The 16,561-nt window shown below is 42.1% G+C and overlaps 1 protein-coding gene across 1 annotated transcript in view; it reads left to right on the top strand.

Moving 5' to 3' along the window:
* The first annotated feature begins 442 nt into the window (after positions 1–442).
* Positions 443–16,561, top strand: part of LOC141075418 (venom factor-like) — a 397,441-nt gene continuing 381,322 nt past the window's right edge. The window contains exon 1 of the mRNA XM_073562451.1: positions 443–569. Within this exon, the coding sequence (XP_073418552.1) occupies positions 514–569 (56 nt within the window). The 5' untranslated portion in view covers positions 443–513. The remainder of the gene's footprint in view (positions 570–16,561) is intronic.

The raw sequence follows: 16,561 nt of genomic DNA, 5'->3' as shown, positions 1-16,561 counted from the left end.
TTTAGTTAGTTTGTGTCTTCCCCTCCCTACCCCTACTCTCCCCTACTTCCTTCTGTCCCCTTTTATCTCCTAATATATTTTTTATAAATGATAATAAAAATTATTGGAAAACGAATTGCTTGATTCCAGTAACGATTATTCGAGCATTTTAGTGCTCGCTTATATCTATACATAATGATTAGGGATTTTTTTTTTACATTTTAGTAATTTGCAGAATTAAAACGAAAGAAAAAGTTTAATTTTTGTATCTTTGGATTTTGATAACCGTGTTTTGAATTTCATTTTTGTACAAACTTTGTAAAAAAGTAAGTAATAAAAAAAAAACGCTGCCAACTCAATTTCCACAGAAATACATCAGAAAACAAATTGACCTTTAAAATTTGACAAAGCTGCCAACTGCAATCCAAAACGTTATTTCTATTTGCTGATAAGGAGGATTTTTTGGACAGTGTTTCCAATCTGAAGTTTTACATTCTAAATGCCCACATCGGCTGTGTAGTCTCCGGCAGCATCATGGAGCGGCGAGCTGTGTGTCTTCTACTGCTCTCCTGCATCTCTAGTATCTACGCGTAAGTAATTTTTTTACTTATCACCTATGATGAATGTTATCAATATCAAATTCCCAAAAAGGGAATGACAAAACGATTTTACATAACCTTATAAAATAGCAAAGGAAAAAAAAAATTAGGATCTTAAATGATGACCAATTTTTTTTTGTGTGTTCATCATCGCATTTCAAGAGCCACAACTTTGCACATCACAGTATCGCTTGTTTTTTTTTTTCAGATTTGATTTTATAATTGTAATTTTCAACGTCTCCCTAATTTATTGGTAAAGGAATGGAGCGATGAAAAAAAAAAAACAAACAAGCAGAAATTGTAATGAAATGTATTTTATGCTCTTTTTAAGGTGTTAGGCTGGTTTCACATTTGCGTTTTTTTTTCGCGGTAATTTAGTGCTAAATAGCGCATGCGGTTTTTTTTCCAATACTTTGCATGGGATGCGCTTATGTGCGCATACACATGCGTTTGTACGCGTTTTACCGCGCATGCGTTTTTTTGCGGTATGCGCTCGGGCGCACAAAATGCAACTTGTTGCATTTTTTGTGCGTCCGATTTGCCTCAAAAAAACGCATGCGCGCGCAATGCGTTTTTTTACAGCAAGACACCCATTATAAGTCTATGGTGAGCATATGTGCGCATTGGCATGCTTATGTATGCGTTTTTTTGCACATGCGTTTTTTTTTTACCATTGGTTTAGACAATGGAATTTAGGGGTTTGGGTAAAGTTAGGGTTAGTTAAGGGGGTTTAGGGTTAGGGTTAGGGTCAGGGTTAGGGTTAGGGTTAGGGTCAGGGTTAGGGTTAAGTATGGTTTGGTTAAGGGTTAGGGTCAGGGTTAGGGTTAGGGTTAGGGTTAGGATCAGGGTTAGGGTTAGGGTTAAGTATGGTTTGGTTAAGGGTTAGGGTCAGGGTTAGGGTTAAGTATGGTTTGGTTAAGGGTTAGGGTCAGGGTTAGGGTTAGGGTTAGGGTTAGGATCAGGGTTAGGGTTAGGGTTAAGTATGGTTTGGTTAAGGGTTAGGGTCAGGGTTAGGGTTAAGTATGGTTTGGTTAAGGGTTAGGGTTAGGGTTAGGGTTAGGGTCAGGGTTAGGGTTAGGGTTAGGGTTAGGGTCAGGGTCAGGGTTAGGGTTAAGTATGGTTTGGTTAAGGGTTAGGGTCAGGGTTAGGGTTAGGGTTAGGATCAGGGTTAGGGTTAGGGTTAAGTATGGTTTGGTTAAGGGTTAGGGTCAGGGTTAGGGTTAAGTATGGTTTGGTTAAGGGTTAGGGTTAGGGTTAGGGTCAGGGTTAGGGTTAGGGTTAGGGTTAGGGTTAGGATCAGGGTTAGGGTTAAGTATGGTTTGGTTAAGGGTTAGGGTTAGGGTTAGGGTTAGGGTCAGGGTTAGGGTTAGGGTTAGGGTTAGGATCAGGGTTAGGGTTAGGGTTAAGTATGGTTTGGTTAAGGGTTAGGGTCAGGGTTAGGGTTAAGTATGGTTTGGTTAAGGGTTAGGGTTAGGGTTAGGGTCAGGGTTAGGGTTAGGGTTAGGGTTAGGGTCAGGGTTAGGGTTAGTAAAGTCATGGTTTGGGTTAGTGTGAGGGGCCACCTAATGTTGGAAAAAAACGCAAACGCGGTAAAAACGCACTAAAAACGCATACAAACGCATAAAAATGCTGCGTTTTTTTCATGCATGCTCATAAAAATGCTTGAAAAAAACGCAGCAGTTGTATGCTTTTGTATGCGTTTTTCAATGCGTTTTTTTGCGGGAAAAACGCGCTGCAAAAAAAAGCAAGTGTGAAACAGGTCTTAACTTCACAGTAGAATTGTCATGCAACGTTTATTCTAAGGATTGTTAGGAACACCGGTGATTATACATATATATAAGGGTTTTATACGTTTTAGTAATTTGAATATTTAATACTGGGTTTATGCCAAAAATTCATTTTTACGTCTTTGCATTTTAATAAAAATAATGTTCTTAATAATGCAGCTATGTTGGCAGTCACGGACTAGCCCATAGTGGGACAGGTGAAATGCCAGGTAGGGCCCCCTGAATCAATATTACTGTTTGATCTTTAGTGACCAAGTCCAACACTGCATGTAATAGTTAATTTTTATCAAATGAATTTCACTTTTGGATAATTTTTGTTGCAAAATTATTTTTTATTGCTTTTTTTATATTATTTTTTTGCCCGAGAATGTGAAAAAAAAACGATGACTGCTTAGTACTTATCCTTCTTGTGTGAGTGATTATGAATGCTGGAAAATGGATCTTATTGTAGATTTTTTTTCTGCACCATTAGCTGGTTTGTTGGTGCAATTAAGCGTGGCCTAATAGGCTGATATATCTAGCAAACTTGTAGATCTTCATCAGGTTTCTGAAGGCTATTTGCACATTCAAATTTCAAGAGGAGCATTGCATCTCTGGTGCTCTCCACAAGGTCAAATGTTCCCCCGTAGACCCTGAGTCAGAGGCCTCTCACCTAGCCAAAGCAGATCTCCTGCTTTGCATTGAGGAGGAGCAGATACCCTGAAACTCATGTCACAAATAGAGCTTCTGGTTTAGATTGTTTGGATTCTTAGGGTTCATACTCATTTCTGAGAAAAACCGACAAGTGCAATCCGATAAAAAATCGGATTGCACTCTGACCAATATTATTCAATGGGTTACATCTCGTCTGTGATTTTTTTCTCAACTGAAATTGTACTGAGAAAAAATTGCAGCATGCTGCGATTTGCCACGCATCTCGGACGAGACTCGCCAATGCAAGTCAATGGGTGCGAGCAAAAAAAAAAATCGCACAGTACTTAGACCATGCAAGTGCTGTCCGATTTTTACACAACAATCTCTTGGAAAAGCCAGCAATTTATCTGCCATGTACAGTAAAAGCACATGAGGAACCGACAGGGAAGAATAGATAGATTACATACAGTGTATACACACCACCTCCTCACCTCGCCCCCTATCTGTCGGAGTCCCACAAGGTTCAGTCCTTGGGCCCCTGCTGTTCTCTATTTACACCTTTGGCTTGGGACAGCTCATAGAATGTCATGGCTTTCAGTATCATCTCTCTGATGACACACAGATCTACATCTCTGGACCAGATATCACCTACTAACCAGAATCCCTCAATGTCTGTCCACTATTTCATCCTTCTTCTCCACTAGATTTCTGAAACTCAACATGGACAAAACAGAATTCATCATCTTTCCCCCATCTCACGTGACCCCCCCTACGAACCTATCAATTACAGTAAATGACTGCCCACTCTCCCCAGTCCCACAAGCTCGCTTCCTTGGAGTAATCCTTGACGCTGATCTCTCCTTCAAACCACATATCCAAGCCCTCTCCACTTCCTGCCGACTTCAACTCAAAAATATTTCATGAATCCGTTCATTCCTCACCCAAGAATCTGCAAAAACCCTAGTCCATGCCCTCATAATCTCTCGCCTTGACTACTGCAACCTCCTGCTCAGTGGCCTCCCCTCAAACACTCTCGCACCCCTCCAATCTATTCTAAACTCTGCTGCCCGACTAATCCACCTGTCCCCCCGCTATTCCCCAGCTTCTCCCCTCTGTAAATCCCTTCACTGGCTCCCCATTGCCCAGAGACTCCAGTACAAAACCCTAACCATGACATACAAAGCCATCCACAACCTGTCTCCTCCATACATCTGTGACCTCGTCTCCCGGTACTTTCCTGCACGCAACCTCCGATCCTCACAAGATCTCCTTCTCTACTCCCCTCTTATCTCCTCTTCCCACAATCGCATACAAGATTTCTCTCGCGCATCACCCCTACTCTGGAACTCTCTACCACAACATATCAGACTCTCACCTACCATCGAAACCTTCAAAAATAGCCTGAAGACCCACCTTTTCTGACAAGCCTATAACCTGCAGTAACCACCGATCGACCAAACCACTGCACGACCAGCTCTACCCTCGCCTACTGTATTATCACCCATCCCTTGTAGATTGTGAGCCCTCGCGGGCAGGGTCCTCTCTCCTCCTGTACCAGTTATGACTTGTATTGTTTAAGATTATTTATTATGTATACCCCTCCTTACATGTAAAGCGCCATGGAATAAATGGCGCTATAACAATAAATAATAATAATAATAATAATAATAATAATAATAATAATAATAATGTCAGTTGCACACACATATATATATTTACATATATTACTTGGATAGATAGATGAAAAGCCGGCAATTCAGCAGCCACATACAGTAAAATCACAGTGTGACCTGACAGGATATAATAGATGGTTATAGTATATACGCATAGAATAGATAGATATATAATGTCAGTGACAAATACAATTAGTACAGTGTGTGCAGCTTACTCTACATGAATTTAGTTATTAAAAGATTAAAAAAATGGTATGGATCCATCGTAATTTTCTTAACCAGCAAATGGGAAGTAGACCGCTGGGGGCAGATGTTTATAGCCTGGGAAGAGAGTAATACCCATGAAGCTTCCCAAACTATTAATATCAGCTCACAGCTGGATACTTAGGCTTTACTGGCTATTAAAATGGGGGATCACCCCAAAAATGACGTAGGGTCCCCCTATAATTAAAGGCTAGGCAGACAGCTGCGGGCTGATATTATTAGCCTAGGAAGGGGCCGTGAATATTGCCCCCCTAGGCTAAAAACATCAACTCTCAGCCACCCCAGAAAAGGTGCATCTATAAGATGCGCCAATTCTGACACTTAGGCTAAGTGCACACGTAACGGAACTCTCGCGGAAATTACCGCGAGAGTTCCAGAATTCCAGTCCGCGGGAAAATCGCATTTTAAATTCCCGCGATTTTCCCGCGGAAAAACTAGCATTTTTCAAGCGTAATTAGCTTGCAGAATGCTAGCGTTTTCCAAGCGATCTGGAGCATCGCTTGGAAAACTGATTGACAGGTTGGTCACACTCGTCAAACACAGTGTTTGACAGTGTGACCAACTTTTTACTACTGAGGCCGCCTATGCAGCATCAGTAGTAAAAGATAAAATGTAAAAAAAAAAAAATAGTGTTATTCTTACCCTCCGACGTCCCGCGCATCCGTTCCCAGTAATCCTTTGCGAAAATGCCCGCGATGACGTCAGTTCTCGCGGGATCGCGACGTCTCGCGGTTATTCGCGATGACGTCGCGCGAATGACCGCGAGACTTCGCGATCCCGCGAGAACGGACGTCATCGCGAGCATTTTCGCAAAGGACTACTGGGAACGGATGCGTGGAGAGAAGCGGGAAGGCTGCGCGGGACGCCGGAGGGTGAGAATAACAATATTTTTTATTTTTAAATTCTTTTTTTTACAGGAATATGGTACCCAGAGCCCGGAGGACAGTCTCCTCTCCTCCGGACCTTGGGTACCATCCGCAAATGTTCTGTTTACCTTCCGCATGGTGTGCACAGCCACATGCGGAAAATAAGCGGAACAATGCATTCCTATGGGTGCGGGATCGCCGCGATTCCGCAAATTAATGAGCATGCTGCGGTTTTTACCGCAAAGCGATTCCGCCGCGGTAAAAACCGCAGCATTAGCACAGCATTGCGGAATCCCATAGGAATGCATGGGATGCTTATTTTTCGCGTTTTCGCGGCAAAATCGCGCGGTTAAAACCGCCGCGGAAACGCGAAAAAAACGCTACGTGTGAACTCAGCCTAATCCTCACTCTTCCCACTTGCCCTGTAGTGGTGGCAAGTGGGGTAATAGTTAGGGAGGTTGATGTCAGGTGACTTCAAGGCCAGAGGTTAGTAATGGAGAAGCGTCAATAATAAACCCCCATTACTAACCCCATAGTCACATTGTATAAAAACACCCACCCTCAAAATAAAGTCCTTTAACTGAAAGAATGACACACGCTCCTTTAATAATCTTAATTAAACTATACTTATGACATTGCCCATTCCAGTGATGCCATTTTCCCCTGCAAGAGAATTAAAATAATAAACAACAATATTCCTCAGCTATCTGCGAAGAAGATGATAATCCATTTGTCAAATGATAGTCTAGCTCTGCTACATCTAGATGGCAGGCTGCATGGTTGCATGATGCGACCATACTGCCCAACATCTATCTGCTGAATTGGGTGTAGTGGAAGACCTGTCGGTCCCTATTATATTATTTATACTATGGTGAAATTGATGCCACTTTGGTATTGTCTGACAATAATTTTTGGAAATGTGAACACTCCAGGTTGGGTCTCCTTCATACGTGTTGCCTGTAGCAGTTGTGTTATGAATGGGTCACCGAGGAGGACAACAAAAAGCTAAGTCCCAGAAAATCAGAGAGGTTGGTAACTATGCAGATTGCAGATCCCTGATCCTAACCACACAACTAGCAGTAGCAGTGGAGCGTTCCTACGATGATCTAGAAGCCTCGTCACCGCTGGAGGACTAAATAAGCCTAAAGCAAGAAAAGGGGAAAACTAACTGCCCCAGAGCAGACCCCAAAGCAATAGACAGCCCCACACATGTATTGACGGTGAAACAAGGTGAAAACACAAACACAGGCAGGAAAATAGGTTGAGCAAACGATGGGGCCCAAACTAACTATAAAGGATAGGAAAGGAAAGACACTGTCTGCAATCTGCCAAAAACCCTACAAAAATAATGTCCAACACTTCTGATAACAAAATTAACCCTGAAGTCACTAGACTTCTCCCACTATATCAGCACTCTGAAATATTCTGGGACAGAGCAAAAAGAGGCCAATCTAATAAGGGACTAAAAAGCAAATTGGCAAATACAGATAAATAAGAGTAGAAATTCAGCACAGCCCCAGCCGGGGCTGGCTGAACACACAAAAAACTGAATAGACCAATAAAATCAAGTGTGAACATTAGCAAAAATACTTGGGCCCGGTGAAAAGCACGAACCAATCTATTGGCATGAATATCAGAGGCAGAGACCCAAGAATTATTCTCCTGGCCATAACCCTTCCATTTGACCAAATACTGGAGTCTCCGTCTAACCAAACAAGAATCCAATATTTTCTCTACCTCATATTCCATATTGCCTTTAACCAATACAGGGTCAGGAGGTGCTGCCATAGGAACTAATGGCTCAACAAACCTCAGTGATTTATGAAATATGTTATGGAACTTGAACGTAACTGGAAGAGCCAATCAAAAAGAAACAGGATTAAGAATCTCCAAAATTTTATAAGGTCTAATAAATCTTGGCTTAAATTTTGGAGATGCAACCTTCATAGGAATATTCTCAGATGACAACCAAACCATATCACCCACTTTAAACTGAGGACCAATGGTCCTATGTCGGTTGGAAAATCGCTGGGCCTTTTCCTGAGAGAGTGACAACTTATCCACTACTTGGTCCCATATCTGCTGTATTCTCTCAACCACAGTGTCCACACCTGGGCAGGACGAAGATTCCACTTGCCCTGAAGAGAATCGAGGATGAAACCCAAAATTACAGAAAAAGGGTGACATCAAAGTGGCAGAACTAGCTCTATTGTTCAGCGCAAATTCGGCCATGGGCAAAAATGAAACCCAATCATCCTGATCAGCAGATATAAAACATCTTATATAAGACTCCAAGGACTGGTTTGTTCTCTCAGTCTGCCCATTAGTCTGGGGATGAAACGTGGAGAAGGATAACTGAATTCCCAGATTGCAACAAAAGGCTTTACAGAATCTGGAAACAAACTGGACTCCTCTGTCCGACACAATGTTCTCAGGAACCCCATGTAACCGAACCACCTGTTGTAAAAACAAGGGCACCAACTCAGCGGAAGATGGCAACTTTGGGAGTGGTACAAGATGGACCATCTTCGAAAATCTATCACAAATCACCCAGATAACAGTCATTCTCTGAGAGACAGGAAGATCAGAAATAAAATCCATTGAGATATGGGTCCATGGCCTCTTGGGCAACGGAGGGGCATCAGCAACCCACTAGAAAGAGAACAGGGTTTAGACCGAGAACAAGTCCCACAGGACTGCACAAAATTCCTGACATCACGAGATAAGGCGGGCCACCAAAAAGACCGACTCACCAAATCTTTGGTACCAAAAGTACCTGGATGACCAGCCAATGCGGAGCAATGAACTTCAGACATCACTCTCTTTCTCCACTGGTCAGGAACATACAATTTTCCCATAGGGCATCGCTTAGGTTTATCCTCCTGAAATTCCTCCAGGGTGCGTCTCAAATCAGGCGAAATGGCAGAAAGAACTACCCCCTCACCTAGGATGGTAGTAGGCTCGGTCACATTAAGAGAATCAGCAAAGAAACTCCTAGAAAGAGCGTCTGCCTTAACATTCTTAGTGCCAGGAAGAAAAGAGACCACAAAATTAAAACGCGTGAAAAACAAGGCCCATCTAGCCTGTCTAGGATTCAAATGTTTGGCCGACTCCAGATAATTCAAATTCTTGTGATCAGTGAGGACCACAACATGATGTCTAGCTGCCTCCAACCAATGTCTCCACTCCTCAAATGCCCACTTCATGGCCAACAATTCCCGATTCCCCACATCATAGTTGCGATCAGATGGGGAGAACTTACGAGAGAAGAAGGCACAAGGATTCATCTTAGAAGTCACCGGGTCTTTTTGGGACAAAACAGCTCCTGCACCAATCTCAGAAGCATCTACCTCCACCTGAAATGGAAGTGAGACATCAGGTTGCCGTAAAACTGGAGCTGAAGTAAATCTCCGCTTAAGCTCCTGAAATGCTGAGACAGCCTCAGGAGACCAATTCAGCACATCAGCGCCCTTCTTGGTCAGATCAGTCAGTGGTTTGACAATACCAGAAAAATTACCTATAAATTTACGATAGAAATTTGTAAAACCCAAAAACTTTTGGAGAGCCTTCAAAGAAGTAGGCTGAGCCTAACCATAAATGGCCTGTACCTTGGCCGGGTCCATTTCAATAGTCGACGGAGACAAGATAAATCCCAAAAATGAAATCGTCTGTACACCAAAGAGGCATTTCGATCCCTTAACAAACAGGGAATTCTCCCTCAAAATCCGGAACACAGTCCGGACATGTTCCACATGAGAATCCCAATCACTAGAAAAGATCAAAATATCATCCAGATAGATGATCAAAAACTTATCCACAAGGTCTCGGGAAATATAATTCATAAAGGACTGGAAGACAGAAGGGGCATTAGTGAGCCCAAAAGGCATCACCAGGTACTCAAAATGTCCCTCCAGAGTATTAAACACTGTCTTCCATTCATCCCCGTGCTTGATGCGAATAAGATTATACGCCCCCCTGAGGTCAAGCTTGCTAAACCAGCAGGCACTCTTAACTCTGGAGAATAAATCAGACATCAGAGGTAACGGGTACTGATATTTAACCGTCATCTTGTTAAGGGAAAGATAATCAATACACGGTCTTAATGAACCATCTTTCTTGGCCACAAAAAAAAACCCAGCACCTAAAGGTGACAAGGATGGTCTAATATAACCCTTCTCCAACGACTCCTTAAACCCTTAAGCCCCAAGGGTGGTTTGCACGTTCATGACCGTGCCAATTTTTACAATTCTGACCACTGTCCCTTTATGAGGTAATAACTCTGAAACACTTCCATGGATCCCGGTGATTCTGACATTGTTTTCTCGTGACATATTGTACTTCATGTTATTGGTAAAATTTCATTCATATACATTGCATTTATTTGTGAAAAAAATGGAAATGTGGCAAAAATTTTGAAAATTTTGCAATTTTCCAACTTTGAATTTTTATGTCCTTAAATCACAGATATATGGCACACAAAAAACTTGATAAGTAACATTTCCCACATGTTTACTTTGCATCAGCATAAGTTTGGAACCAAAATTTTTTTTTGTTAGGAAGTTATAAGGGTTAAAAATTGACCAGCGATTTCTCATTTTTGCAACACCATTTTATTTTTACGGACCACATCACATTTGAAGCCACTTTGAGGGGTCTATATGATAGAAAATACCCAAAAGTGACACCATTCTAAAAACTGCACCCCTTAAGGTGCTCAAAACCACATTCAAGAAGTTTATTAACCCTTTAGGTGCGTCTCAGGAATTTTTTGAATATTTAAAAAAAAAATGAACATTTAACTTTTTTCACAAAAAAATACTTCAGGTTCAATTTTTTTTTCCAAGGGTAACAGGAGAAATTGGAATGCAAAAGTTATTGTTCAATTTGTCCTGAATACGCTGATACCTGATATGTGGGGGGAACCACTGTTTCGGCGCATGGCAGATCTCAGAAGGGAAGGAGCGCCGTTTGACTTTTTCAATGCAAAATTGGCTAGAATTCAGATCGGACGCCATGTCGCGTTTGGAGAGCCCCTGATGTACCTAAACAGTGGAAACCCCCCACAAGTGACCCCATTTTGGAAACTAGACCCCCCAAGGAACTTATCTAGATATGTGGTGAGAATTTTGAACCCACAAGGGCTTCACAGAAGTTTATAACGTACAGCGGTACAATTAAAAAATCATATTTTTTCCACAAAAATGATCTTTTCACCCCCAATTTTTATTTTCCCAAGGGTAACAGGACCCTAAAAGTTATTGTGAAATTTGTCCTGAGTATGCTGATACCCCATATGTGGGTGTAAATAGCTATTTGGGCGCATGACAGAGCTCGGAAGGGAAGCAGCTCTATTTGACGTTTTTGGCTGGAATTGAGATTGGACACCATGTTGCGATTGGAAAACCCCTGATGTACCAAAACAGTGGAAACCCCCCACAAATTACACCATTTTGGAAACTAGACCCCCCAAGGAACTTATCTAGATGTGTGGTGAGAACTTTAAACCCCCCAGTGCTTCACAGAAGTTTATAACGCCCGGGCGTGAAAATAAAAAAATTGTTTTTTTTCCACAAACATGATCTTTTAGTCACCAATTTTTTTATTTTCCCAAGGGTACAAGGAGAAATTGGACCCCAAAAGTTGTTTTGCAATTTGTCCTGAGTAGGCTGATACCCTATATGTGGGGGGTAAAACACTGTTTGTGTGCATGGAAGAGCTTGGAAGGGAAGGAGCACCATATGACTTTTTCAACACGGAATTGAGATCAGACGCCATGTTGTGTTTGGAGAGCACCTGATGTGCCCAAACAGTGGAAACCCCCAATTCTAACTCCAACCCTAACCCCAACACAACCCTAACTCTAATCTAAGCCCTAACCCTAATGGGAAAATGGAAATAAATACATTTTTTTAATTTTATTATTTTTCCCTAACTAAGGGGTGATAGCGGGGGGTTTGATTTACTATTTATGGCGGGTTTTTATGTTTGGCAGCTGTCGCACGCTAAAAGATGCTTTTTATTGTAAAAATAGTTTTTGCATCACCACATATTGAGAGCTATAATTTTTCCGTATTTTGACCCACTGAGTCATGTGAGGTCTTATTCTTTGCGGGACGAGTTGATGTTTTTATTGGTACCATCTTCGGGCACGTGACATTTTTTGATCGCTTTTTATTCCAATTTTTGGGACGCAGAATGAACAAAAACCAGCGTTTCATGAATTTCTTTTGGGGGGGTGTGTTTACTCCCTTCCACGTGCGGTAAAATTGATAAAGCGGTTTTATTCTTCTGGTCAGTACGGTTACAGAGATACCTCATTTAGGTCGTTTTTTAATGTTTTGTCGGTTTTATGCAATGAAAACTATTTTATATAAAAAATAATTATTTTTGCATCGCTTTATTCTACGATCTATAACTTTTTTATTTTTTTGCGGATGATGCTGTGTGGTAGCTCGTTTTTTGTGGGACAAGCTGACGTTTTCAGCGGTACCATGGATATTTAAATGCATCTTTTTGATCGCGCGTTATTGCACTTTTTGTTCGGCGGTATGATAATAAATCATTATTTTTTGCTTCGTTTTTTTATTTTTATTTTTTAAGGGGTTCGCTAAAGGGGTTAACTAATGGGACAGTTTTATAGGGCGGGTCGTTACGGACGCGGCGATACTAAATATGTGTACTTTTATTGTTTTTTTTAATTATTTTCAAAAAATGAATTTATTGGGGAATATTTTTTTTTTACTAATTTATTTAGCGATTTTTTAAAAATTATTTTTACACTTTTTTTTTTTAAACTTTATTACATTTTCCCAGATGGAACATCACTGTCCTGTGACAGATCGCAAATTAAGTCCCAGGGAACATGGACGGGATAGTACGTCATATGGCAGAAAGGGGTTAATATAGGATCGCATAGCATCATGTTCCGGTACTGATAAGTTGAAAAGCCGACCTTGAGAAAATTACACCCAGACATCAACTCAATTGCACAGTCATAACTCCTATGAGGAGGCAAAGACGCAGACTTACTCTCACTAAATACATCAGAAAAATCGGCCAGATAGTCAGGAATATCATGAGACTGAGGAGAGGTGGAGAAAACAGGAGCGTCCCTAAGAACACACTGACAATCCCAACTCACCACAGACACAGATTTCCAATCCAGAACAGGATTATGAGTTTGCAACCAGGGAAACCCCAGAACAATAGTATCATGCAAATTATGCAGCACCAGAAATTTACAATTTTCTTGGTGGTCTGGGGCAACTCGCATTATCACCTGGGTCAAAAACTGAGGTTTATTCTCCGCCAAAGGAGTAGCATCAATACCCCTCAAAGGAATAGGCGTCCGCAGAGGCGTCATGGACAAGCCACAATGTTTAGCAAAGTCCAAATCCATCAGATTCAACGCTGCTCCAGAATCCACAAAAGTCTTAGTGGAAAACGTGGATAAGGAGCAGATCAGAGTAATTGCCAAAAGAAAGTTAGATTGTATACTGCCCACAGCAAATGTGTGTGCAAAACGTTTCTCTAGTTTAGAGCAGACAGAAATAGTATGAGAGGCGTCTCCACAGAAAAAACACAGCTTATTACGCCTTCTAAACTCCTGACGTTGCGCAATAGACAAAACCCCATCACATTGCATAGGTTCAGACATTCGTTCAGAAGGTGGCAGTGCCTCCCGTGTAGTTTTACATTCACGTAAACGCCGATCAACTTGAATGGCTAATGACATAGAATTATCCAGACCAGAGGGAACAGGAAATCCCACCATAACATCTTTTACGGTCTCTGATAAACCCTTGCGGAAGAGAGCTGCCAATGCACTATCATTCCATGTAGTAAGGACCGCCCACTTTTGGAATTTTTGACAGTATAACTCTGCAGAATCCTGACCCTGGTTTAATGCCAACAGGGTTCTCTCAGCTTGATCAACAGCATTAGGTTCATCATACAACAACCCCAAGGCTTGAAAAAATGCATCCACATTAGTCAAAATAGGATTTTCAGGTGTCAGAGAAAAAGCCCAATCCTGGGGCTCGCCGCACAGCAAGGAGATGACAATTTTAACCTGCTGCACAGAGCTCCCCGATGAGTTAGGCTTCAAGGCAAGAAATAATTTACAATTATTCTTAAAATTCAAAAATGTAGACCGATCCCCAGAAAACACATCAGGAGTGGGGATCTTGGGTTCAGCAGCATGTGACTGAATGAGGTTAGTGGAAATTCCCTGCACTTCAGCAGCAAGTTGCTCCACCCGATCAGACAATTGCTGAATCTCCATTAGGAAAAAAAAAATCCTCCTACGGCCCCAGAAAAAAAGAGGAAAAAATATATATAAAAAAAAAAATTCTGACTCTTTTTTTTTTTTATAAACAATTTCTTCCTGCTTTTGAGTACCCTAGAATCTGCGGTATGGCTGGTGATTCTGTTATGAATGGGTCACCGAGGAGGACAACAAAAAGCAAAGTCCCAGAAAATCAGAAAGGTTGGTAACTATGCAGATTGCAGATCCCTGATCCTAACCACACAACTAGCAGTAGCAGTGGAGCGTTCCTACGATGATCTAGACGCCTTGTCACCGCCGGAGGACTAAATAAGCCTAAAGCAAGAAAAGGGGAAAACTAACTGCCCTAGAGCAGACCCCAAAGGAATAGACAGCCCCACACATGTATTGACAGTGAAACAAGATGAAAACACAAGCACAGGCAGGAAAATAGGTTGAGCAAACGATGGGGCCCAAACTAACTATAAAGGATAGGAAAGGAAAGACACTGTCTGCAATCTGCCAAAAACCCTACAAAAATAATGTCCAACACTTCTGATAACAAAATTAACCCTGAAGTCACTAGACTTCTCCCACTATACCAGCACTCTGAAATATTCTGAGACAGAGCAAAAAGAGCCCAATCTAATAAGAGACTAAAAAGCAAATTGGCAAATACAGATAAATAAGAGTAGAAATTCAGCACAGCCCCAGCCGGGGCTGGCTGAACACACAAAAAACTGAATAGACCAACAAAATCAAGTGTGAACATTAGCAAAAATACTTAGCTTGAAAACGCTGGAACAGAGCTGAAAACCAAGACCTGAAAAGCCAGAAGCAATCACCAGCACTGACTAGGGCGTCGGCTGTCTTAAATCCAGTCTAAGATTCCTGAGGTCCAATCGTCATCTTCATTATCAGGTGGCAGATCACTTCTGATTAAATCAGCCTCACTACCTCCTGTTACCACCAGAGGGAGTCTGGAAGGAGAACTCACAACTGGTGGACCAGAGAATGAACTCACAACACCAAAGGCTTCCAAGACCGTCAAGCCTCCACTTCCTTGGACTCAACTGCCCATGTTACTATCCTTAAATTTTTCTGACAATGGTAGTCTACAAAACTGATATTTTTTGCCACCTGCATGTGGCTCAGCATGAAAGCAGGTAGAGGTGTTGCATGTGGTATCAGGGCTGCCAGCAAAGGGGCCTACACTGATCCCTCACCCACCTCATCTTACTGTGACATTCAATTGAAAGCTGTAAATTATGTCTGTTGTGAGTTCATTTTCCCCTTCGTCACTGAGGTCTGGTGAACTCCCTCTTCTGGTAAAGGAAGGTAATGAGCCTGATTATCAGGCACCTGAGCCTAATGATGATGACTGGCTGAGTGGAGTCACAGACTGGATATAAGGCTGCCGACGCCCTTCTGCCCTGCTGGTGATTTCTCTGTGGAATTCTAGGAGACCAGTCTGTTTCCTGCTCCTCAAAAGCTAAGTTTTCTGCTTTGCCTTTTAGCATTTGTGTTTTGTTTTTTGTTTGCCTTGCTTTTCTGGATTCTGCCATTCCCTGCTGGGGTGAGCTGAATTCCCTTTTGCCGGTTGCTCTGTCTTCAGAAAATTCATGAGTACTGACATAGTCTTTTTGAAGCCTAGCGTCTTCAGGGCCTTTTTCACTGTCAGTCTGTTGGCTCTTATTTTCATAGGGTTTTTCACGGATTGCAGACAGCAGCCTTCCTGTCCTTTCCTATCTAGTTAGCTTGGGCCCCGTCTTTGCTCAGTCTATCTTTCTGTCTGTGTTAGTGTTTTTTCTTCTTGCTTCACCGTCATTATATGTTGGGGGCTGCCTATTGCTTTGGGGTCTGCTCTGGGGCAGTTTAGATTTCCCTTTCTGTCTTTAGGCTATATAGTCCTCCGGCTGTGATTGAGGGGTCTAGGGCATCGTAGGAACCCCCCCACGGCTACTGCTAGTTGTGTTGATAGGTTCAGGGGTCTGCAATCTGATAGCTGCCAACTTCTCTGGTTTTCTGGACTTAGCTAGCATTTCTGTTTTTGCCTCCTACGGTGACTCATTCATAACAGATGTCCCAGACCCGGATACCTCATGCCTGACTGATTGCAGCAGTGCCATGCTACAATTTGTACTGTAGGTGAATTGAGGCCACTTTCCTGGTGTCTGTCCCCCATTTGATGTGTTTTGGCAGCATTTGGGGCCGTTATAAGGTGTTGTGCAAGCGTTTGTTTTTGCCTCCCATTCGCATGAATGGTGTTAGGCTATGTTCAGCAAATATTCAAAGAAATAATTGGCAAATATTGCAAATTCGGCGTTCATAATACGAGCCAAACATTGTTATATTCACTCATCTCTACTCTTTAGTAAGTAAATAGTAATAGTACATGCAAATAACATAGGATACTGTTAGGCGTCGGGTTCTGGCCGCTGCACAGCAGGAATCCCGAGCCTTGCATTCGGCAGTCTCCCATTCCTCTCCGGCT

Source organism: Dendrobates tinctorius, unplaced genomic scaffold, assembly GCF_039654945.1.
Source record: "Dendrobates tinctorius isolate UK_male_01 unplaced genomic scaffold, ASM3965494v1 ptg000351l, whole genome shotgun sequence".
Lineage (NCBI taxonomy): Eukaryota > Metazoa > Chordata > Amphibia > Anura > Dendrobatidae > Dendrobates > Dendrobates tinctorius.
The sequence above is the reverse complement of the archived record's forward strand: the minus strand, read 5'-3'. Positions and strand labels throughout refer to the sequence as shown.